At 39.5% G+C, this 23,743-nt stretch overlaps 2 protein-coding genes across 3 annotated transcripts in view; one reads left to right on the top strand and one right to left on the bottom strand.

Moving 5' to 3' along the window:
• The window catches only part of helz (helicase with zinc finger), a 47,376-nt gene extending 43,257 nt beyond the window's left edge, over positions 1-4,119 (top strand). For both annotated transcript variants that reach the window (XM_079159457.1, XM_079159456.1), the window contains one exon: positions 1-4,119. This exon is cut by the window's left edge and continues 217 nt beyond it. In XM_079159457.1, the coding sequence (XP_079015583.1) occupies positions 1-235 (235 nt within the window). In that variant the 3' untranslated portion in view covers positions 236-4,119.
• Positions 4,120-4,439: 320 nt separating this feature from the next.
• Positions 4,440-15,732, bottom strand: LOC306695998 (voltage-dependent calcium channel gamma-1 subunit-like). Its single transcript, XM_079159470.1, has 4 exons — positions 15,196-15,732; positions 9,460-9,534; positions 6,605-6,751; positions 4,440-6,468 (listed from the first exon to the last, which is right to left on the bottom strand). Exons 1-4 carry the CDS (start codon positions 15,431-15,433, stop codon positions 6,236-6,238), a joined length of 693 nt encoding a protein of 230 aa, XP_079015596.1. The 5' UTR covers positions 15,434-15,732; the 3' UTR covers positions 4,440-6,235.
• Positions 15,733-23,743: the final 8,011 nt, after the last annotated feature.

Here is a 23,743-nt window from a genome sequence, read left to right on the forward strand (position 1 = left end):
ACCGCCGCCGCCGCCGCCACCCCCGCCGCAGGCTCCCACAGAGGCTAGCCAGGGGGCTCCAAATTTGAGCAAACCACCGACCATGTCCTACGCCAGCGCCCTCCGTGCTCCACCCAAACCCCGAGCTGTTCGCCCTGAACAGGTCAAAAAGAACAGCGACCCTCTCTCCCTCTTACAAGAGCTGAGTATAGGAAGTTCAAATGGTAGCAATGGGTACTATTCCTACTTTAAATGAGTGTCACCCCTCCCACATATTAAGTAAGTGATGAGATATAAAACTAAACAAAAAAAAAAAAAGGTAAAACTGTTTCTAAAAACACCAAAAAAAGATAGTGCAAAGTGCATTTACAAATTGTTTTTTTCTGCATTTTGTTTCATTTTAACTTTTTATTTGTAACGGTCATCTTTTCTCCTGTTTCACATATCTGTGAAGAAAATAAGTATATATAATGAATGCATTACTGGTATATATACATACTCACTATGTATATATGAATATATACTTATATTATCTACACTTGTATATGTACGTAATGCTAAAAAAAAAAGTTATAAAATTAAAATAAATAAAAAAAAAGAGTTTGGTTGACCACTTAGCTACCTGCATATTTTTCCTAATTGAAGTTGGTTTTGTTGGTTACTAAATACGTATGTTGAAGTTTTTATCATTTTGTATTCCTCAGTTTTGAGTGGACGTCACGTCTTCATTTTTCATACTACTGTAGTTGTGGTAACGGACAAAAGCTAAGTGGTCAACTGACACAGAAACTACATGGAACAGTGTATAGAAGTAGATCAAATTTCCTCTAATCTGTAAATATGAAGAAAATAAAAGACTGAATTGTATGCCACAGACATGTCCTTAAATTCCTGTATCATGCTAGCTTTTGCATTATGAATTATTTTCTGTTTGTTGGCTTCTGATCCTTAATCCTTAGACATTCTGGGAATAGCTGCGAATTATTTTCAGTGATTTAGTAGTAAATGTGATTATTTACTGTTTATTTACTAAAATAACAATACAAATATTGACTGTGCATTTGACATTTCACCAATGTCTCATCAGCAACAAAAGAGTGTGAAAAATGTCAAAATAGCAGCGACCATGAGATTCCTCCTTTGTTTGTTTTAAGGATCAGAGAACAGCAGACATCACAGTCTATGATAAGATTATCCCAAACTGCTTCGCTTGTGGCCGATGCTCAGTCATTTTATTTTATTGTATTTCTTTTCTTTGTGTCGGCAGAAATCTTCAACACAGAAATTGTTTCAATAACTGTTGAGGATATGAAGTGGGTTATCTTTTTTTTTTGTCACTAATTGATATTGAGCTTTTTTTTTATTTTTAAAAAAGGTTGCAGTACTCTGAAGGTTTGTGAAAGTGAAGGCAGAGAGGTGAGGTCAGAGTGATGTGTCATGATGGGTAAGTTGAAACGGAGGGTGTGATCAACACTGTCTGTCAGATGTTTTTGAACACGCTAAATGTAAGCTTTTTCTGGTTAAATCTGAAGTATATTGAAACTGTAGATTCATAGTAAATACCCTTTAATAATACTCTAGTGTTTGTGGCTTTTTATTGGATTAGAAAGCACCTTGATCTTGGTCACAACAGCAAGCAGCATACTGTATTTGGATCATTGGTGCTGTCTATGCTCTTAACATACTGTTGGTCTCGCATTTGTTTTGCAGTCGTATACTTTCCCAGTTTCTAGATACCTTTTCATAGTGTAAACCAGATTGCCCAAAAAACATTTTGCCATCTTCTAATCTCTGAATAATAGACAATAATCTAAAATCTCACACAAAAGGTGATATTTGCTCCCAGTTCCAACAAAAGCATTGATTATACAAGCGTAAATCAAAAGCATTTCCAGAATCCCTCCTTTTCTTTCTGATTTCATGGCAATTAAAGCAAACGTATTCCTCATGCCTTTCAACACTGCTTGAGATTTAACCCAAAAAATACTACACAGTGAACGTATACAGTGCGGTGTTCAAAGACGTATGACTGGTAATGTGTCTGTTTTTTTCGACTGAGCTAAATAAGAACAAATCGTTAATGACGTTTGCACGTTGTTGCTGGTCCTTCAATTACTTTATTCACCGTTTTTCAGTCTGATCTGATTAATAAGTTGATGTTAAAGCGGTAGATTAATCTTCCCTTTTTAATTGAATTGAAAAAAAGCTCTGACTGTGCGTCACATTGGCGGCGTCAACATTACTTTCGTCAAACACGACGACGTGAACACATGAACGTTCATGTTTGAATTCCAGTCAGTGAGTTGCTCTTTAGTCGAGACACACACACACACACACACTGAGGCCACACAGCTGTCATGCGCATGAATTTCACTGCGAACATAGTGAAGCCTCTGTGATCTGAAGTACCTTGCAAGAGAAATATAAAAAGATGCCGATACTATATCTGCCAGGGTTTTTCCCTTTTTTGATGAAAAGCAATACTGGAAACAGTCGTCCAGTGCTCGGTCCTGTTATATGTAATTAATTTTAATTGTTAAAACACCACTGCCCCATTTGCAAATTCCTACATCCTGCTGTTTCATGGCTTTCATACAGCAGTTACAGTTAAATCTCTTAAAATGTCACTTCCCCAGAAAGCTAGTGCCCCACAGCGAATAACTTAGATGTTTTTAAACAGTCAGCGGAGAGCTTCGTTGTTTTCTCTTTTTTTCTTTGTGCGTTTTTAAGTTTTGACATTGTAATTCAAAGGTCCAGACTTTCTGACTTGGCGGAGAACAACACATACTTGTAAATATGCATTTTCTAGGTATTTACAAACAAGAACTTTGGGATCGCCTCAATTTTGTAGAAGCTGTTCAAAGAAGAGGTATGCCCTTTTTAATTATGCAAATTCACAAAAAATAATAATTCTAAAAATGGACAACAACAACCTAGTTGGTAGTTGCGACATCTTGTTGACAACTTTTTAGATTTTTTTTCTTTTTTCTTTTACTTATTAAGATGGTGTCTGGCTGATTTGACAAAGAGGAGAACTTCTGTTGCAGCTGTTATAAGATGACTTATTTCACTGTACAATACATATTTTTAAGTATATGTTGCTGAATTTGTCCTGTTCTGTTATCTCACCGCTGTACAACAATCAACATGGTTTTGTTTTTGTAATGTGAAGTTTTTTTTTCTTTTCATGCATGTTGAGATGACCTGGCTGGTTTTTAGCCCTGTTTTTATTAGTTTGTATTGATTTGTGGATGAAAAAAAGAAAAAGAAAAAAAAGCTTTTGTTCAACCTACAGAATCAAATTTTGGTATATTATTTGATGTGTACAATAACTTGTGACAATATCAACAAAACTATTGTAATATTTTACTAACATGTCAATCGAATATGTAATGGTTATGTAAGTTCTTTATTTCTGCGGTTTCTTAGCAGGGCTAAAGCTGAGGTTGCTCCCTGGTGTGTGTTGTATTTCCGAAGCTTTGGACGTGTTCGTTTGGGGGACTCATCTCTCCCCAAAGCAGTCATTGGCTAATCTCTGAAGTTGTGCAATACTAATATTTCACCGCTTCTTCACTTTTATTTATTTTTGAGGCAGCAGAGATTGAGCCAAAGACATTTTAAAGGGATTTTATTTACAAATCTTTGTCATTGCTGATTTGTTTTTATGGCTTCATTTCTGTCCTTTTTGTTTCGTAAAATGAGTTTCGATAGGATCTTTGCTATGAAACAAAGGGTTCCACCTCCTAATATTGCACCATATATCATCATATGAATTACTTTCTTTAAAGAAAACAAAGCGAAACCAACACGTGTGTGTGTGTGTCTGGCACATGGAAAGGGAGCAACCTTTTGCCCAGCCAGTAGAGAGCACTGTGTTCAGCCTTCTATAAACGCCACATCTCTTCCTGTTATCTGTTTGCTCTCCTCTGTTCTTCCCTCGCTGCAGTGAATCAATGGCACACCTGTTCCCCCAGCCTCCCATTCTCATTGGTTCCTCCCTCGTGGGTACAAAATAATGAATAGATCTGTTTTACTCTTCTTCATTTCAATTGGTGGTGGTTATAATAAAGGATTTAGACTGTGTTTCAAAAGTTTATTTTCTTTTTTATTTGTTTCTCTATTAAAGTGTTTTTATTGAAACTGCTCGAGTTCTTTCTTTTTTTTTCGTCCTCTGCATTACACTGTAGTACTATAGAGAAGCCTGTGTGCCTCTATTGAATACCAGCCACTGTGTACAGGAACTATTAGGGGTTTGAAGTTAATTAATTCAACGTCAAAGGTTTCCACTATCTTCCTAGAAAATGGTCACAGTGTCGGCAGCAGCTTCTCCTTTGTCGTGACCTGGCTCGTAGGTGGTGACAAAAGAAGGGACATGCACACAGTTGTACGAGGAAGATTATATTTATGTACAGAATTTGCAAAACAGTATGCTAACTACATGTATGAAATAGTCAGCTCAGTTAGTGGATGTATGAAAGGGCGTAGCTAAAAGAAACTACAAAAATAAGATCTCCAAGGAGAGCTGGTGATGGAGTGACCAGGTGCATCCAGTTGGGCTAATTTATTGTCCGTCTACCAGGACGTGAAGGGACACACGAAACGCAACGCGCACTAATTCTGTCAACCATCCACTCATCCTCGCTCCTTTTGTCTTTGATTCATGGAAGCAAAGGAAACAAACCAAAGACACAAAGCATCGTCGTACAAAAGTTTTCCAAAGCTTATTAAGATTTAATTTTTTGGTTACAAAGATAAAGCACATTTCAAAAAATCACCTACACAGAATACACTGCATTCAGAAATGTGTTTAATTTGATGCCATATTTAAAGAAAAATACTAAGAAACATAAGAAAGAGAATATAGAAATACACTTTTATATAACATTTTTTCTTCTTTTTGTTTCACTTGTTTTTTAGTTAAAACGTATCAGAAAAGGCAAAAGAAATATAATTAGAAATAAAACAAATGGACTTCAGCCCTTAATAGCTTCATAGCATGGATGCTTTCTCTCACAAACAGCTGCAGGTTTTGCACAAAAAGTTCAAATACATTACCCACAGCTACAGCACAACACAAGACCGTACAGGCTCCTGTCAAGAAAAATCACGTTTAGCATGAAATTTCACTTTGTGCAAACCTGAATAACTTTACTCTCCGGTGTTGTTGTTTTTCATACTTTCTTTGTTGTGATGTTGCACTCCACCTCGGAAAAGGTCTATAGTATTGTATATGGTTTTGTATACAATATACAATACAATATATTTATATTGTATGTGGTGTGAAGGCCCGGTAAGCAAAGCCAATTTGCCACGTGTTTCTAACAGGTCATGATGACTCATGAAAACGAACAGAGAATTATTTGTATCAGTTTGGTTTGGAAGCTGTCAACAAAAAGTAAAAGGCCTTGTATGTGCACCTGCTAGAGCTGAACCTTTTCCAACATGCAGACCATGTGGGTGTTTAGCATTCAGCCTGCCACACGAGCAAACCTGCTCTGTGCTGCGGCTTTGCCTGAAATCAGTCATCTTTAAAGGTTCTTTGTAAATCTTAGAAATATAAAATGCACATTTGAATACATATGTCGTAACTTATCTTACTTAATCGATATTTCTTGTAAGTAAATGATTCCTTGAGCGATCCCACACAAAAATCCACAGATGACCAGACCGATATATACAAGATATCACACATAAAATCAAAAAAAAGGTCACTGCTTCACACAACAGGCCGTAACTGTTTGAACTATATTCTCAGAATGTGAATGAAACTAACTTAACCTTAACCCTATAACATATTTGGGAGACCAAACCAGACGGTGTCACATAACAGTGACGTCTGTTAAAAGATTTTTAACATTTCTTTTTAATGTGCTGGCAGTGAAAGAGTTTCAGCCAAAAGAGAAGAAACAGAAGTGGAAGTGCTGTTGGCTCTTACTGAGAAGTATGGTTGTTTCTAGGCCTCAGGTCAGATTTGAGCTCTGATCTCCAACACGAACCATAGCAAAGAAGGTGCTGCTGAGGATGTTTCACTCTGGGTGAGCATACAGGAAAAGGCAAACATTCAAAATGTATAATTGCAAGAAGGTAATTTTCCCATCTTGGCTATGGTCCACCCACAACCAAACCAGTTTCTGTCATCATGCCGTTACTCTTTTATTTCCAGCTACTGTTCTTGAAATACATTTTTACTCAAATCTGTTCTCAAAGCAAAAGACACAGTCACTCTCATCCTGCATTGATCTCGTCTGTCTAGCTATCACTCGACTTGATCCGGTTCGGCATCCATGCAAGTCTCCCACGGATTCCTGGGCATCTGGGGCATGGAGAGGAGCAGCAGGGCGATGCCAGTGAGAAAGAGGAGGACGAAGCCGCTGCAGGCACAAGCGAAGGACCAGCCGTAGTAGTACTCGATCCAGGTTGTGTCCTCGCTCTCGATCATGCGTTTGACCGACTGGTGCATCACTTCCAGTGAGATGAAGGAACAGAGACCTGGTGATGGACAGGGATGTGTGGAGCATGAGTCGGGTAGTGCAGCTCTCATCACAATACAAATGATGTGACCATAAAGGCAAAGTGAGTTTTTTTGCATTCCAAAATGTAAATTTGGTTGGTTTACTGGACTCACCTGCAAATGCAAAAAACATGCCGGCAGGTTTGAGGAGGTAGTCTCTTCCTTTGCCTTTACCGGTACAGGATCCGATCAAACACAGAGAGCCCAGGATCATGAAGGCCAGACTGAAGATGGCGATGGCTGCGGCCGAGATGTTGTACTCTGAAGAGAAAGAAACCAAGAGTGTTGACAGGATGTAGTTCATTAATTACCTTTGCAATCCACTGACATCAAATATGTTAAGATCATTGTCATCATATTATGTAATGGCACATTGTTCACATGGAGTGAAATGCATTTATTGTAATGTGTGTTAGAGACACATTTTCTACAATCAAATGTAAGAGACTGCTTTAACAAACCGTCTGAATTATTCAAAAGTCACATCGCTACTTTTGTGTGATTTTATTTTTTGTCTGTTACACCCAAGCTGTTAAGTTCCTGCTGAAGACTTACAAAAATCACAGATGTATAGTTCATTTTTTTTTTAAATGTTGTTTCCTAAAACAGTTGAGCACTGTAGTTTGTGGAAAATATCCTTCAAACTGAGTAAACTGTGCATTTGTTTGGGGGACACACACTCCGTGGGATCGACTCAAAGTAAACTGCAGTGGCCACGTTCATGGTAATGATGGAACATGTCACCCAGTGCAACAGTGTGTCTCATTGATGTGCTTTTAATAGTGTTTGGACAACGATGGAGCTCTATGGCGCAGAGGAGGCTTCAGCTACGCAGGTAATAACTCCATTTCTGTTAGTTTTGGTCTTTTCATGGAATTTGTTGACTGTAAGAAAAAAAAATTTAATTTCACAAGATTTGCTATTAAGGCAATAACCTTTCATTCTACATAAAAATATGCTGTATGATTGTAATTTGTTTACAGATAAAGGGTGTCTCTGTAACAGGGACAGCAGCTGGCTTGTTTTTTTTCCGATCAGAGAGGTGGATGTGATGGGAGGCCTTTGATCTGCCGCCTTTTTGCCTGTGAACCATGCCCAGGAGAGAGGCACTCCTTTGGGGGAGAGAGCCTTCATCTACTGCTGGCAGGGGAGGATGAGCCGCACCCTGAACACGTTGTGTTCTCTGAGATACTGCACGTCTGTTGGAGCTCATTGGCCGGCTCAACACCAAAGTTTCTCAAAAGCCAAAGCAAGGGAGACATCAAAGGATACCAGTGTTTCAGTCATACAGGACTCATTCAGTGGTTGACATGTAAAAAAGTCTGTAGTGCCGTAGTTAGGGGAAATTTAAAAAAAAGGCTTCACTCAGGCCCAACAAGTTTTTGGGTTTGATGTCACAGTATTGCAGTATATGTGATTTCTTTCTCTGTAAGATAGTGTTATACATAGCTTTCTTCATGTGTATAGTTATATGTGTATGTGTGTATGCATGTATGTATATATGCTGTAGGTTCTGGTATATGTGATTTATGTGTGAATAGACATGTGCACGAGTTGCTTCTCTTTATGTATGTAGGAGAGATTTGACGAAGAAAATAATCAAAGTTCAGGATTTTAGATTTGATTTAGTTGACTTTCTTATAGCTCAGTCAAGAGTGAATAACACGACAGGGGACTTAGGTCAGTGCTGCAATCAATCAGTAAACATACAGTGTTACCCCCATGGGCTGCATGTGTGTGTGTTGTTAGAGGATGGGGGAGGGGTACCTATGTATTATTGCATTAGCGTCTCTGAGTTTAGGGTGTGTGTGTGTGTGTATCACACCCCAATAATTGAGTATGACAGTGCTCCACATGTGCTCGACCCCCTAACGCACATTACATGGGAGGGCTGTCATACATGCGCTGGCTGTACGGTCACACTGGAGAGAGGAACATGGAGAGAATGGGGGGCTGGAACAAACACACACACACAGCTCTAACACGTTGACTGGACCGTATGTACACAGACCGTATTCGTTTGCACTGTTCCTGAGGAGCCATGTGTGAAACACAGTCAGCCTTGTGTCAGTACACAACGGCTGTGTCTTGAAAATGATCTGGCGATATGATACGTAATATATTGCGATTAAAAAAAAAAATCTACTTTTAGAAAAACTGTCATTGTATAAAGAGCACACAGTCATATGCATACACTCTGAGTAAAAAAAACTTCTTTTTTTTTTACGCAATCAGAACAGTAGGATCTGCATTTGCATTACTTTTTGTGCAGTCTGAGACACTTTCTGTCACAAATCTTTGCATGTAAACTATTAAACAGAATCTATACAGTATCACAATACTCAATTGTATCAATATTTCTTTAAATTATGTGATTTAGTGGGTGAGCTTGGACCCCCCAGCTACCGATTATCATAGGGGAAGAAACTGTTTTCAAAAAGTATTAGTATACGTATATATATTCCTGATAAAAACGTCTGAGGCACACTGTAGGAATAAGCATACATCACATATATGGGCTCTGTTTTTGCAGAAAGAAATATGAAGTTTTTCCAGTTATTACCCGTGTGAGCATGTTGACTTTTAGCCTGTAGGACAAAGGGTTGGGAAACAATAAAAGAAAATCCAATTGCCTTCCACCCAGAACTTCTACATATCCAATGTTGAGTTTTATCATTGACAGCTGGTCCAATACACCTGCTGTGACACCAATAACTGTTCTGAGGTCAGCAGTAAAACATGAGTGGAAATCTGAATCGTAGATCAGAGCAGAGCCGCAGCAGCAGGTGAGGTCAGTTGGGAATACGCGATGAAGCCAGTTTGATGTTTTACTTCACACAGACTGGGAAGTCCTAATGTTCTAAGGAATATATTTCAAAATGAATTCACAAATGAATCTCTCCCCTTTTCATGGTTAGACACGATAGCATGAAAGTAACGACGATAGGGGAACAATAACAGAAACCTACCTTTTTGTGTTTTATATTCAAATATCTCGGTATCCAGCCCTGGAGTGAAGTGTCTGAAGTAAGTGCAGTTTTCCTCTGTGAAAAGAAAGAAAATAGGGTTTAGTTCAAATTTACACCGACATCAGATGATTTCTGGGCCCTTTGAGGCAGGTGTAAACACAACAATAGTATATACATCATGTATATTATCACCACATGGAATTGTTATGGCTGACGTGTTGTCAGCTGCCCATTTACAAAGCAGACATTTGTATTCATTTGGAGTCACAATTGTGTGTTTCAGTGCCTGTATGCAGTTTGCTACTTGCTGCCATAAAAGGGGTTGATATGAAGATACTGAGAGAAAGTTGCAGGCCTTTAAAACCAAAACAATGTGCTGAAACAACACTAACATGTTCTTTAATTAATATATAATCCTCTGTGGCTTCATCACCATGAGCCTCTCACGTTACACAGTCATTTGGTCTGATGTTGTATTACGTTTTTATAATTAAAACATCACTGGGTTTGATTGAACTGTTCTTTGATGTATTCTACTGAATATCATGACATTTCATGACATTCAATTTAAATGTCTTAATATGCAAATACATGCTTAATGCGTAAAACAATGAGGGAACCATCAAGAAAGGGTCATGTAGCTGAGATGTAATAGTTCATTAGTTCATTAAAGTGGCACCATGATGGATGCTTTGGACTGCTTTCAACTCTGAAGACCAGTGTGCCCATTCTCTGATTATCTCACTTTGTTAACCAAAATCTTTTTTAATCCAATCCAAGTTGCCTAAATTCAACCAAATTGCAGTTGCTGGAAAATAAACCAAATCTTTATCAAAATGGTCATGTTACGAACATCTTTTTGTTGACTTTTGCTGTAAACTTGACCCCTAATCTGTGTTTTAGAATTCATTTCTATTTCACTAAATAACCTGAAGTTGTGTTTAGGGCCACGTCTTCTTTCTTTGCTGAACCACTGAACTTGTTCACACTTCTATTTGATCATGAATAAATGATGGATGGATGGATATAAAAATCATATTTATAGAGCTTTTTGCACCATATGTATCACATGAACATGATACGTTGAAGATCGTCTCAGATCCATCCCACATTGTTTTTACAAAAGCATCTCACAGATTGACACTACCAGGATAATATTACCACTAAAATAGTTATGAGATGGCGTGCAGACCCTGGTCTGCTTTGTGTGGGTCGCTTGTCAAAGTAAATATAAAATAGCCACAGCAGACATCTCGATCGTCTCTCCTGTTGAGCAGACAAGGTGTTAAACCTTGGGGATTTGCACAATGAAGCCAGGCCGCTTTATGTGGTCACAGGCCGGTTTGGTAGAGTAAACATTTTTAAATATAAAAAAAAGAAAAAAAGAAAACAGGTTCAGCTTCCAAGTCAAATCATTGACTTATCTCATACCACATACTTCCTGTAGGGACATGGTTAAAAGTAGTTGATAAAGTGCACACAGGGTGGTAACATCTGAGGCTTCACTTCATGTAATGCGTGTTTCTGAAAGCAGAAGAATGTCTTGGCATTAAAAAGAAATAACTTGTGGGTTCGGCTGATCGTATGTGCAGAAGGGGTGAGGACGGTTATGTGCAGTATGTAACACCAGATCACTCTGTCACATCTACTCTCATGCAAAGTCAAGTGCACATCAATGATGATTAATCTATGAGGTCTCCACTCACACGGATGTTCCTAATCCATTTTTACAGACAGCTCCACCATAGGACGTTTTTGAAATGCTTTCATGCGAAATTGTGTAGTACTGCGTGGCATCGCATGATGGTTATAGCTTGACGACCCGGGCTGGGATGGTAGATCGTTTTCCTATGTACCCTGGAAACTATGGAAATAAGCTAAATGGGATGTCAGATGGCTCTACCAGGAAACAGCAGAGTAATCTGATATAATAGGCAAAAAACAATAACTCTGAGTCATATTTTTCAAAGCCAAGGCAACATTGCAATGTTTACAAAAACCTCCTTTGAAATTAAAAGCTTTTAATGCTGCCGGCCAACACGATACAGCACACACGTACAAACATAAATGTTTTTATGAATGAGTACGGGGACTGGCCATTAAAAACAGAGGTTGTTACTAAGCAACGAGCTCCGCCGTTTTGACTGTAGAAGGCACATATTAAAGAGAGGTGGGTGTGATAGAGGCTTGTCAACTATCAGCACTCCTGAGCCAGACCTTTGTGTTGAAAAGAGAGGCTGAGAAATATCTTTGAACTCCACTAACTTCCCAGAAATATTCAGACAACTCCTTCAAAGGCAGGAAACATGGCCTCACCTGTATGTGAGGTAAGATGTCTTTTTTAGGTCCAGGGTGGACAAATGGCAGGCCAAGTGTCTCTTCATTCACTAAATGCATATCAGGTTTGTTATGCATGTTGAAGTGGAGCCACTCAGCATTTATTAAGCCTTGGAGTGGTTGCTTTGAGCTCATAATCTGTATCAAGCAGCTTGAGTCCCACATGTGAATGTGTGTTGCCTATTTACACCTTTTTGTGCCATCTTTACAACGCAAAGCCTCAATAAAAATATGAGGAGCTGGAGGTGATAAATATATCTGCTCGCCGCAAATGACGTACACACACTGACACGCACTGCTGCACCACTTGTGTGCTGGTCCTTTTCCTGCTAGGGTCTGCTGACAAGTGCTGTAAAGCCCCTCTTATTCCTAATAGGGTAAATCCGTCATCTTTCCAAAGATCAGTTGAGGACATCGGATTAGCAGCATTTTTGCGCAACGCAGATCACACTTTATATAGCTTTGGCATGCGCTGTCTATTCATTTTGTCAGCGGCGGAAGCTTTGATTGGCACAGACCTCTGAGCCCTGGTGTTTGTTTTGTCTGCTCTATTTCTAGTCGTTGCCTTCCTTATTCTCAGGTTTACAAGTGTCGACGACTTCAATTATGTCATATGTGTATAGGCCATAGAAAATGTGTGTGTTTTTCTATGGAGCCTGGCAACTCCTAAACTTGTTTTAGAAATCATGCGCAACAGAGTATCAATTAAAGGAAATTACAATTTATCCACATTTGACTTCGGATACCCGTCGTGCTCTGTTAATCTGAGCACACTCCAGCAAACTAGAGCTTTGATTCAGCTCTAAACCCAGAGAAGCATAGCCCACTTGTCTAACTAAGTGTTTAGGACATCGCTGACAGTTCCCCTTCTCCATATATGAAGCCCATCCCCTGATTGTTAGGTCATTTGAGTGCCTATGAAGGCAAAACACCAGTGGTACCACTTTGCATCCTATGCCGGGGAGTGTTAAGTAATTTGAGCAACCGTGACTGCACGGAGATGTGAAGCTGCAAGAGGGTCTCGTGGGAACAGGTTGGTGGGACAGCAGGCCTTAAAGCTATGCCGGACCCCTCCATGAGGTCCTGTCACTCAGAGGGCCGCTGAACTCGACGTGAACATTTTACCCTCGTGGCCTCCACCCAAGACAGCTGAGTATTTACGTGGCCTATATTTATAACCACGGATGCTTGCTGAGCAGTTTAGAAAAAATCACACCCTTTCTCTTCCTGGAATCATGGTTAAAAACTGCAATTGCAATAATTGCCGCTGTATGCTGTGGCAAGGAGGAGCATTGTGACATATCTGATGTTTCTTATACAACTCACAGCAGCTCAGAAAACCAGTAAGAAAAGAAAAGTATAAATTAAAAGGAGAACTCGGACGACAGTACAGCATCTAAAACGAAAATAGCCTTCGGGTAAATGTTGGCTTTCTTTCTTAGCGCTGAAACAACATACACTGGGATGCAAGTCTGCATTGTATGCATACAACTTTTTGCTGAGATCATCTCACCATCTGCGCTTTGTCAGCAGTAGACCTGCACAACAGCTCAGCCCATATTTTCCACATGAGTGTCTCGCAGTGGGAACCTCCTCACATACTGTTTAAGTCCTGCTTTGAATCAGAGGTTGACACCTCTCTAGAGACATGTGGCTATGATAAACAACACTGTTCCTGTCCAAATACAGCCATTGGGCCGGGATAAACCCCCGGGAGACTGATGGATTTACTCACTTCTCAAATGAAGGCTGTTGTCGGTGGCCATCACAAATCACAGGTATTATTGAAGAAATGAAAGCCATTTGTTAGGAACAGGTGGCTAGTCAACATGCGCTGACTCTCATACAATGCACATGATATTATAAACTCACTTTCCAAATATGTAAAGATCACCACTGTCAGGAAGTATGTGCAGTATGAATGTATGCATGTGCAGTAAAAGGATCTTGAAGCATTTGCCACTTGCCTTTATGATCTGATAAATACCCCACGCCTTGCTGATTTAGTATATTCAGCACATGCTTGCCATGTCTGCACCAAAGAACAGCCCTCAGACATTGCATCTGCTTCTGGAATGGCCCTGCATTGCAGACAGTGTCTGGGATTCCCAAAAGTCTAACAGCCGCCATCAGTTGGGACGTATTTTGGGAGTTTCTCTCAGCCGTGTGAGTTGAAAAAATTTGGGGGGACGTTTCAGGCCAATTTAGATAAAGCGTCATGCAATAACGAGATAACGAGCAACAGTCAGATAATGGTTTCTCAGATAACAGTAAATTTGCCAACGCGGTTCAGCAGATGAGTGACTCCCACAGCAACTCATTGAGACACGAGTCTCTGCAAGTCAGCAACTGCTCGACACTGTTGACATCAATTTTATTTCATTACAATCACGAAGGGCTGTGGTGAACACCTATTTAGATCCTATACTTGAATTTAAGTAACACCACAAGCTACTCCACACAATGATTGTATCCTAAAGTACTATTGTCTGCTCGCCCCTTTCACAGCGTTGTACTATGAAATCAGTACTGAAATGTGTTTTCATTATTTCATACTTTAAATGTATAGTGTGAGTAGAATAATCCACAAGAGTTCCCCCTGGAGTGTAGTGGAGCAGAGTTATACAGTAATATAAAATTTAAGGATCTATGTAATTTGAGACTATAAATAGAAAATACAGACAGTATTCTGACACGGAACCCATTAATTATTTAGAGTTTTATGAGGAGTGGGACTTGCAAGATAAAGTGTTACCAATGGGAATACTGAATTAAAGTACCTCAAAAGTGTGTTTAAATACAGTGTGTTTGAGCTATTTTAATGTAGGTTTCCTGAAGATGTTCCAGAGAGTGACTGTGTATGTCAGGTACTGGCTCCCATGTTGTATGGAGAACTGTCAAACTGGTTTTAAATAATGAAAACCTCTTTAAACAGAGAGGAGACACCAATCAGTAAAATCAGCTAAAGTGGTGTTTGCTTAGTAAAAAGCTGCAGCCCCTTGGCACTCCATGCCTATATAAAGATAAATATTGACTGTGGTCAGGTCCAGTCTTTGAGTCAGCTTACTGATGGGCTGCATTTCAACACCACTGATGAATGACAACGGAGAACATCTAATTATTTCCCTCCAAAAATGTATACATTATGGAAGGATGCATGCATCTCACTAAGATTAGGATCTTTCTTCCATTTCACAAGGAGGTTTATGGAAGTTTAAAATGTCATGTGCCATATCAAGTGATCCTGCATTGGAACCTCTATTCTTAGAAGCTCCCCACCTCAGAGCTGTGGGCTGGATTGCATAGAGGCACCTCACAGTTACAGACAAACATTATTAATACAGTATTGTCATTTTATCTGTCAGACGCATTAGAGTGTTTGCTCCAATGTTCTCTTACCTCCAGGCAGGCTGATGGGTCCGCAGCCATGTCCCTGCATGAAGTGCTCCGAGCTGATGTAGATGTACTTCTTGCACAGCCTCCACAGGCCGAAGTGGGCCGCCTCGCAGGTCGTATTGACTTTATCCACCTGCGGTTTGAGCACGGCCCAGTGGTCCGTTACCACTGCAGTGAACATGCATGCCATACCCACTATTAGCACGAAGATTGCAATCTTTATCTTTGTGCGCTTGTGCATGTTTCCAGGTGGGGAGATTTCTGTTCAGTGAATCTTCTTCTTCAAGAAATTGTAACGTGAACACACTGGTCTGTGTCCCTGGGGCTTCTTTCCTCAGTGACTGCAGCAAGCTTCCAACAAACTCTCTTCTCCTTGTCTCTCTCCGCCTAAGACTAGTGTCTTCTCTCCCCCTGTCGCAGATCTGTGCTTCTGGTTCGAAAAGGAAAGGGGCCAGACTGCTCTGTCCTAGTTAGAAGTCCCCTTTTCCCTTCTCAATATGAGTTGCTGTACAACTGTGGGGCTGCAAGTTTAGACTTACAGCTGTTGAGGAAGATCTAGAAAGTTGATGACCAAACCAACTGTCTGTCATCTTGGGCAATGGGCGTAGAGGATGCTGCATGTGTTGGTGGGCGGGGGTGGGGGCTATAAATGTGACTGGTGAGTCAAGTTGTCAGGCTGTCTGCGTATCCTGTTGCAGTGCCAGTGAGTGGAGATGTGTAACGTGCCATAATAAGTGGACTCACATAAACAGTTCCTGTATGTACACGCAACGTTTCAGCATTGTGAGAATAGTTTCCCCTGGTTTCCATCCATCCATTCCATCCATCTAGTGGCTGTGTTTTCAATCTCTGCCTCACTACGACACAGCCTTGGTGTGGATTTGTCTCTGTGAACTATTTACTGTATAAGGAGAAAGAGGATGCTACTGTTTATGGATTATAAAGAGCAGCAGCAAGGCTGTCAAACACAGATTCCCTGCTGGAACAATACTGCTTCTAATGATTCCAGGGACCAGCTGTTTCTTTTTTGAGATGGTCAATGTGTCATTGCTACAGTGTCACGGTAAAATTATTCTTTAACATTTCTACACACTTGTTTGAACATATCAGAAGTGAGTTTAAAAGGTGAAATCAGTGAGGGGGGGCATTCATCTGCTGACTGATGTCCTTCTGAGAAACATAATATTTTCATCCAACAAATTACAGTTTATATCATCGTACTGAGGAGTATGAGTGGATACTTCACCCTAGAGGCCCTGCAGAAGTAACAATACCTATAAAAAAGAATAGAAAACACGAGCTCTAATAAGTGTTATGCCATGCAAAATTCACCACGTTTCCTGCAAATGAGGCTACATGTAGCATAGAAGGTTCAGATGTGGTGGCCTTTAAAATATTTACATTTTGCTCTGCTGTTTTGCCGTTATTCAACTGCGTGGAGGAATTGGTAAATTGGTAAATGATAACCCAAGTCCTGTTTACTGTGAGGGTTCCTTATATGTCCTGCCCAGGAAACCTGTGCCATTAAAGGTATTTACTTTAACGAGAAGAATTCTGATTTAGATGTTGTTATTGCACAGCCTTTTGTAACCTTGTCAGCCCACCTTGTCTACTTCTGCTTCAGCATTTGCCCATCTAAAGCGCTTGAACCTGCTCCATTCTGCTGTATTTTCTACAGCAGGTAACAGCTTCAATCTGCCTTTTTTCACAGACGACGTGTTAACTTGTCACAGTAAGAAAAGCACAGGTAATGAAATGAATGATAGTTGAATTCCAGTTAGCTGCTTCAGTTTCAGGTTCCTGATATTGTTCACAGTCACTGAAACACTTGAAGAGAAAACAGCCATTGTTAGCGTTATTAGAAACATCTGTGCTTTTCCTACTAGCAAGTCTGTGAGGACAGCTGATTGCAATGGCCATGGCAGAGAACAGTTGGTGCAATGGTGAGTTGAGATAAGCTCCCGCCCTGTGATTCTGAGGCTCTTACACAGCTGTCTGACGCTTACCAGAGACGGGATAGTTTCTAATACTACTAAATTGTCGGAGCACATGTAACATCCTCTCATCTACAATGTGGCCTGTTGAAACAAAAATATACCGATAAATTGCAAAATGTTCCTGGAAGGAGATCACAAAAAGTTGTGATTTCACAGATTTAATCTCATATTTGCAAATGTATTCTGTTTGTTGTAAAAGAAGAAGAAAATATGTGTCTAAAGGTTCATTCTTCTCAAGAAACCGGGCTGTAAAATAAGTGAAAGAACTAGTAACAGAAAGATACATTTGATTATAAAATAATTCTAAAAGGTGTGCTAATCTTTTTGATGACTCCCCTACAGTGAATCACAGTGGTTCTGCTCTGATGATCTGTTTTAAGCCTTGGGCCTCTTTGAAGTTCTTTGTGACCCACTTCACCTCGGCGTGAGCACAGGCGCTAGTGACGGTAAGAAAGTTGCGATGGCAACGAAGTAGAACTTGAGAAATAACTGCAAACCTACACAATGACAAGCTAACATATGAATGAGAGTCGTCTCCATGCGAGGGATCCATTAGTCGCCATCATAAACAATACCCACCCACTTGTGTCCCAGAAAGCATTGTAGTAGTTGCTCTCCACAGATCCTCAATCAAATCCTCAATGAAACAACAATATCCTACTTTAATTCACTTCTTTTACACATATTGCCGTTAGCGATACAGTTTTAAACATCAACCTATTTTCTATTTTTGGGCAATAATACCATTTCAGTCTAAATTGCTCATATTTGAGAGGCCTTGGGGTCTCCCCTGAAAATCTACAATGAGCTGATTTTGAGCTGATTTTTTTTTTCCGCCATGAGACATTTAACTAATAAGTAAAATAGCATCATAAGATATTTAATTTGCGTGAAATTAACTATGGAAATAATGCTCATAATGTCCTTAAATCATGTTTTGATTTTCTGCCAGAAAACCACTGAAGCCTGTGACTTTAGGGAGGGTGACTTGATGGTGAAGTTGTTAGCACTGTCACCTCACAGCAAAGAAGTACTGGATATGCATTAAACGGCTTGCGGATCTCTAAATCGCTACTTATTTCTTTGATTTGTTTGACTTATGAAATGAAATGGTAAATTAAATTAAGTCTGATTATCAGGTTATGTGTACAGTATCTGCATAGGTGTCTACCATACCATACCATACAGGTTTGTTTAATCGGTGACGCCCTACATGGATAGGCCGCGCCCTGTCCATGTGAACTGGAGTAGGCTAGAATTACCCCTTACTCATTTGAACTATTTGTGACATAAAGGACACCGCTATGTAACGCCAGTAGTTTGGCTTTGTTTCAAAATATCTTTACTACCCACACGCCAATCTATTTTGGCTTTGAGAGTCATGCATCCTACAAACATGGTGAGTCTGATCTATAGCGGGTGTTTGCCTGAGTGCTTGATGATTTGAAGGCCATGTCAGGTGAGGTGAGGAGCCGACTCAAATGTGTTTGAATTTTTACATTTTCGATACTAAATAACTTTAAAAATAATGGACGGATTAATGGGTGAGGAAAATGATTGTCAGTTATAGCTTTAGTAAATGTATATGAGCTACAAACAGAAATTGCTACCAACTTATATTATAATTAATGTTGTTGAGAGTTTGTTGAAAACAAAACGTTTTATTTAATATACAGTAATATACAGCCTTTTGAGAAAAATGTGAATCAGAATTCGGTTTATTACCAAAAATCAAAAAACATAAACAGGTGTACTTGAGATATTGCATTCATCGTTCATCCTTCCGTCCAAGTGAACCTTTGTGCCAAATTTGCAGAAATTCACTCCAGGTGTTCCTGAGATAACATGTTAACGAGAATGGGCCGTGTGTACGGACAGATGTCCGTGCGTCGGTCCTTAGGAACGTTGGGCGAAGGAAATGGTACACCCTGGACAGGTCACCAGACTATCGCAGGGCTGACATTTATAGACAGACAACCATTCACGCTCACATTAACGTCTCCTGAAAATGTAAGTGTCATCAATTAACCTAAGCTGCATGTCTTTGGACTGTGGGAGAAGACATATTGTAGTATGTCGAAATAAGTAATGGTAGAGTATGTCAAAAAAGTCATTTAAAAGCTATAGCATAGTATGTCCCAAAAAGTCTTAATGTAGTATGTCGAAAAAGTAATACAAAAGTCACAGTATAGTATGTTGAAAAAAGTCATAAATAAGTCATATAATGGTCATATGTCAAAAATAATCATAAAAAGTCATATTATAGTATGTCGAAATAAGCAATGGTATAACCTTTGGTATATATAATGGTATATATATATGTTGACATTTTTTTTTTTATTATTCATGAAAGAAAAAAGTCCCAGTAGAGTATGACATAAACAATGTTTGCCTTGTGGCTGTATGCTGCCACCATCCATGTCTGTCCAGAATGTTTTCATACTTTTTGATGTTTCTGGGAAACTGTCACAGTGGCCTTGAACTTGGATCACCAAATTTGAGTCAGTTCATACTTGAGTCAAAGTTTGTGACAAATTTGAAGAAACTTCTTCAAGGCGTTCCTGAGATATCACGTTCATTAGATCGGGACGGACAAATGAATGGACAGACAACCCAAGGAAATAATTCCTCCGGTCAAGCACGGAGCCATAAAAAACAAATCCAAGATGGCTCCCCAGTCATTACAATAAAGTTCTCCAAGACAAAATATTTTTTCAATTATGATTATTGTCATTTTGGAATATCTGCGACTCTCAAAATTGATGATTGAGAATGGGAAGAAGACTTTTCAGGCCAGCGTGTGTCATGTGTTCCTGCATAGGTTAACAGTTTCAGTTTCATTCAGAGGAGCATAGTGTACAGCAGTTCGGCTCCTCTAACATTGTATTGTTCACCATTTTGGCCATTCTTCACATGTATCCCATTTATCCCTCTTATATTTAGAAAACACTGGACCTCATTTGCTCTGCCACATGGGTCCCCCTTTCTTTCAGATCAGTCAAGTCTGACCTGAAGGTCCATCACTGTCTGCTGCAATTTCAGCCTTCCAGTTTTTCCAATTTATTTTTCATGTGCTTAGAGTTTAGGGGGAGTTTTTACTTTTCTTCTTAGACAACTATTGCTGGGTTGAGAACAATTACTGTTGTAGGGTTATGGATAGTAAGGGTGTAAGCTCCCCCCAGTTGTTGTGTGTGTGTGATATTAGGCAAAACAAATAAACTTGACTTGCTTGACCAGTTATCATGAGGAAAAGACAAACAAATTGAATCAATATGCTTCAATCTTTTTTATCAGAAATCATAATGAGCAAACTTTATGCCTTAAAAGAAAATCAAACAGATGTTTAAATTATATTCACTTTTTTTATTTCAGAGTAATTTATCAGCAAAATGATACATTACAAACCTCTCATGGAAATAATTAAAGACACTTGGTATTTACAGGCCCAGTAGTACCATAAATGATACACTATTGACATATGTTTCTATTTCACCAAACATGCAAGTCCTGAACAAAACAGAAAAGCAGAATTCCAAGCAGACCATAGAAGGTTGAGGGTTGTACACAAGAAGTTTATAAACCACAGTTATTGAAGAAATTACAAAAAAAAGGCACAGTGTGTAGGATTTGGTGACATCTAGTGGTGTGTTTGCAAATTGCAACCGACTAAATACCCCTCCATTTACTCCTCCCTTTCAAAGACTGCAAAAGCATGGTCTCGCTGTTCGCCTCACTCAAAGGCCTTCCATACCATAATACCACTACTTTAGTGTGGCATTAGTTGGCTAGTGTTTGCTTTGTCCTTTGTGTGCTCCTGCAGAAACATGACGGTGCAACTCGGCCGACTCCTTGAAGAGGACCCGCTCCCTGGATATAAAGAGCTCAACAAATACACAACAATTCCGTTTTAGGTGATCGTACACAAATGAAAACATATGAATGTTATATTCTAGTTCCGCTAGTAGAATTCCTGAAATGCTACACACTGTACCTTTAAAATAATGTAACAGAAATTTCTTTGCACCAATTAAGACTTTCACCATTATTCTGAAAAAAAGGTTTCACATGGCCCCAATTCTTTACTGTACCAATTTACTACGTATATTGAAATCTCTTATTCATCTAGTTGTCTTGGTTTTATTCACCCTTTCTTTTTGGAGGTTATTTATTAAATAATTGAATCGTAACAAAAACTTTAATGCACGCAAGTGGTGAAGTATCATTTCATTTTGTTTGAGTTTAAGGGTATCAGCTGAAGAGTTATACCCTCCTTCGTTATATGTTTAAAGGGTAATTAGGTTATAGTCACAGGTTTACAGTGAGAGATGTTTGCTTGCTTTCAGATAAGCTGCAGAAAATCTAGTGTCAATTCCCTTTTATACAAAATGTATTCCCAATTTGATTACAAATCGTTGATCAATTACACCTGCCAATTATATTTTTAATATCGTTCAAAAATGAGCCTTTGTCATCCCTTCATGTGTTACAAGAGGAGATGTACGATCTGCAACTACATCCGAAATATCTTTAAGTAGCTTTTGATTACTAAAATGATAGCTGTTAAAGTACTTTCTTAAATAAATCTCTGTTATGGCATTGGGTGTAATCAGGTTTAGTATAAAGATACCTGAAGTGTGAACCACTGCTGAACCATTTGTCACGCAAACAAATCAGGGTGCAAAGACAGGACCTGAGTATAGTAGAGTTTAAAAGCATTATTTTATCCTTTCTGCACAGCAAGGTACCGACAAGCATGTTGGCTAGTCCTGTGACCGCATGGAGTTTTGACTCTGCTATTTTCCTCTCAATAACCGGAGGGGAAGATTCACTGCCGCGCGGCATGAGGGAGTGAGGGTGCAGCTTTATTGTGGATGAAAATATCGGTGAGGGTTAGCGGCATTGAAATTCACAGGGCTTAACAGTCTGGGTGATGGACAGAGGCGAGGGGTGAAGAAGACTCTTGAATTCTGGGCTGGAATGGAAAACAAGGTCATCAGACCAGTTTGGTATAACATAGATAGGCTACATCACACAAACGCAGAATGAAAAGAAGTCTATTCTAATTCAAGGCTTCCCCTTCTCTACATCAGTGACTTGAATGACAACTACAGCTGACAGAGCAGAGACTCTCTGCAGAGACTCCACGCCCTCACATGGCACTGGTTTAACCCAGTCAAGCGTGTGCTAAAGAAAGAGTAAATTCAACTTTTACTAACCCTTCACAGACACACACAATGCTCACACCATCTCTTGTTGAAAGAAAAAAGCTGTTTGAAGTCTGGATGAGTATTTGGGAGCCTGTTAGTTCAATCAAGCATTAAGTTGGCTGATGTTGATTTCTTTTAACCCCTGTGGTTGCCCGGCTGTCTGACACACAATTTCATAGCAGAGCATAGGAGACCCATCAGCTCCGTGTCATAAGCACAATACTTCCTCTATAGAGAATAGCAAATGCAGTGGACCAATTCTCTGTTCATATTTGGCATTAAACCACAAGCAGGTCTAACAGTAAAGTTAACTGTGATTGCTAAGTTGAGTCTCCCCATTAACTATTTAGAACTGCTGTTCTTTAATTGTGATGCAAAACATCTGGCTGAGGGTTAGGGTTAAGGTTTTTGTCTTCCCAGCCTGGAAGGAGAGGGGAGGAGTCAGCCTGGGTGGGGCACCAATTCAGCAGTGGATTGTTCACAACCTTTGACCAGCTGAAATAAGCAAAGGAGAAAATACACCAATCATTTCCATAATGATGCATCCTCTCCACATGGAAATCAGAACATAACGTAAAATATCCCCAAACTGACAAACAACGCAACACGTTTTCCGAGACTTGCAATTCTAAAACCCAATGAATACAATAAAAGTCCTTACTAGAGCTCATACAACAACTCACACATTTATATGGGATGATAAAATGCCCCTACTGTCCACATGCAACAGGTGATTATTTTCATGCCTTCTGGCGCTGCCCACCGCTTTAATCCTTCTAGTCACCGGGAAGCTATCCCAGATACTCAGACTCAGCATACCCATATGTCCAGTCATGTCAATCTACGTTGACCTCTCTGCATGTCACACAACACTCTAAACTATCTATTTGAATATAATTATCTGTGGCTAAGAAGATCATGTTGCTTAGTTGGTTAGATATAATAGTTTTCCATCAAACACTGGCTCAATTTGTGACCCGTTAACACTCACAGATTCACAGAAACCTTACAGGACAAAATTAAACCATGTGACACAATGTGCTTGGTGCTTGTAAAATGGATGTCATTTTCTGGTTGATAGACAAAAAAATAACTGGATTTGCATACAAATGTAGCTGTCCATTGCCATAATAGTGCAATCTTTCAATATCTGTCATGCAATAATAATTGCAATGAATGTTGTCAAAATACAGGGCAGTAAGAGTACAGAAATACTTTAAATAGAACTTCTGCATTGGCTACAAACGTATCAAAAACCCTCTGAACACAAAGGCAGTAGTTCCAGAAACAAGAGTCATGTTAACATCAACACATACAGCGTGATCTCTCCTCCTCTCACACATGCCA

Source organism: Pholis gunnellus (genome assembly GCF_910591455.1).
Source record: "Pholis gunnellus genome assembly, chromosome: 5".
Classification (NCBI taxonomy): domain Eukaryota; kingdom Metazoa; phylum Chordata; class Actinopteri; order Perciformes; family Pholidae; genus Pholis; species Pholis gunnellus.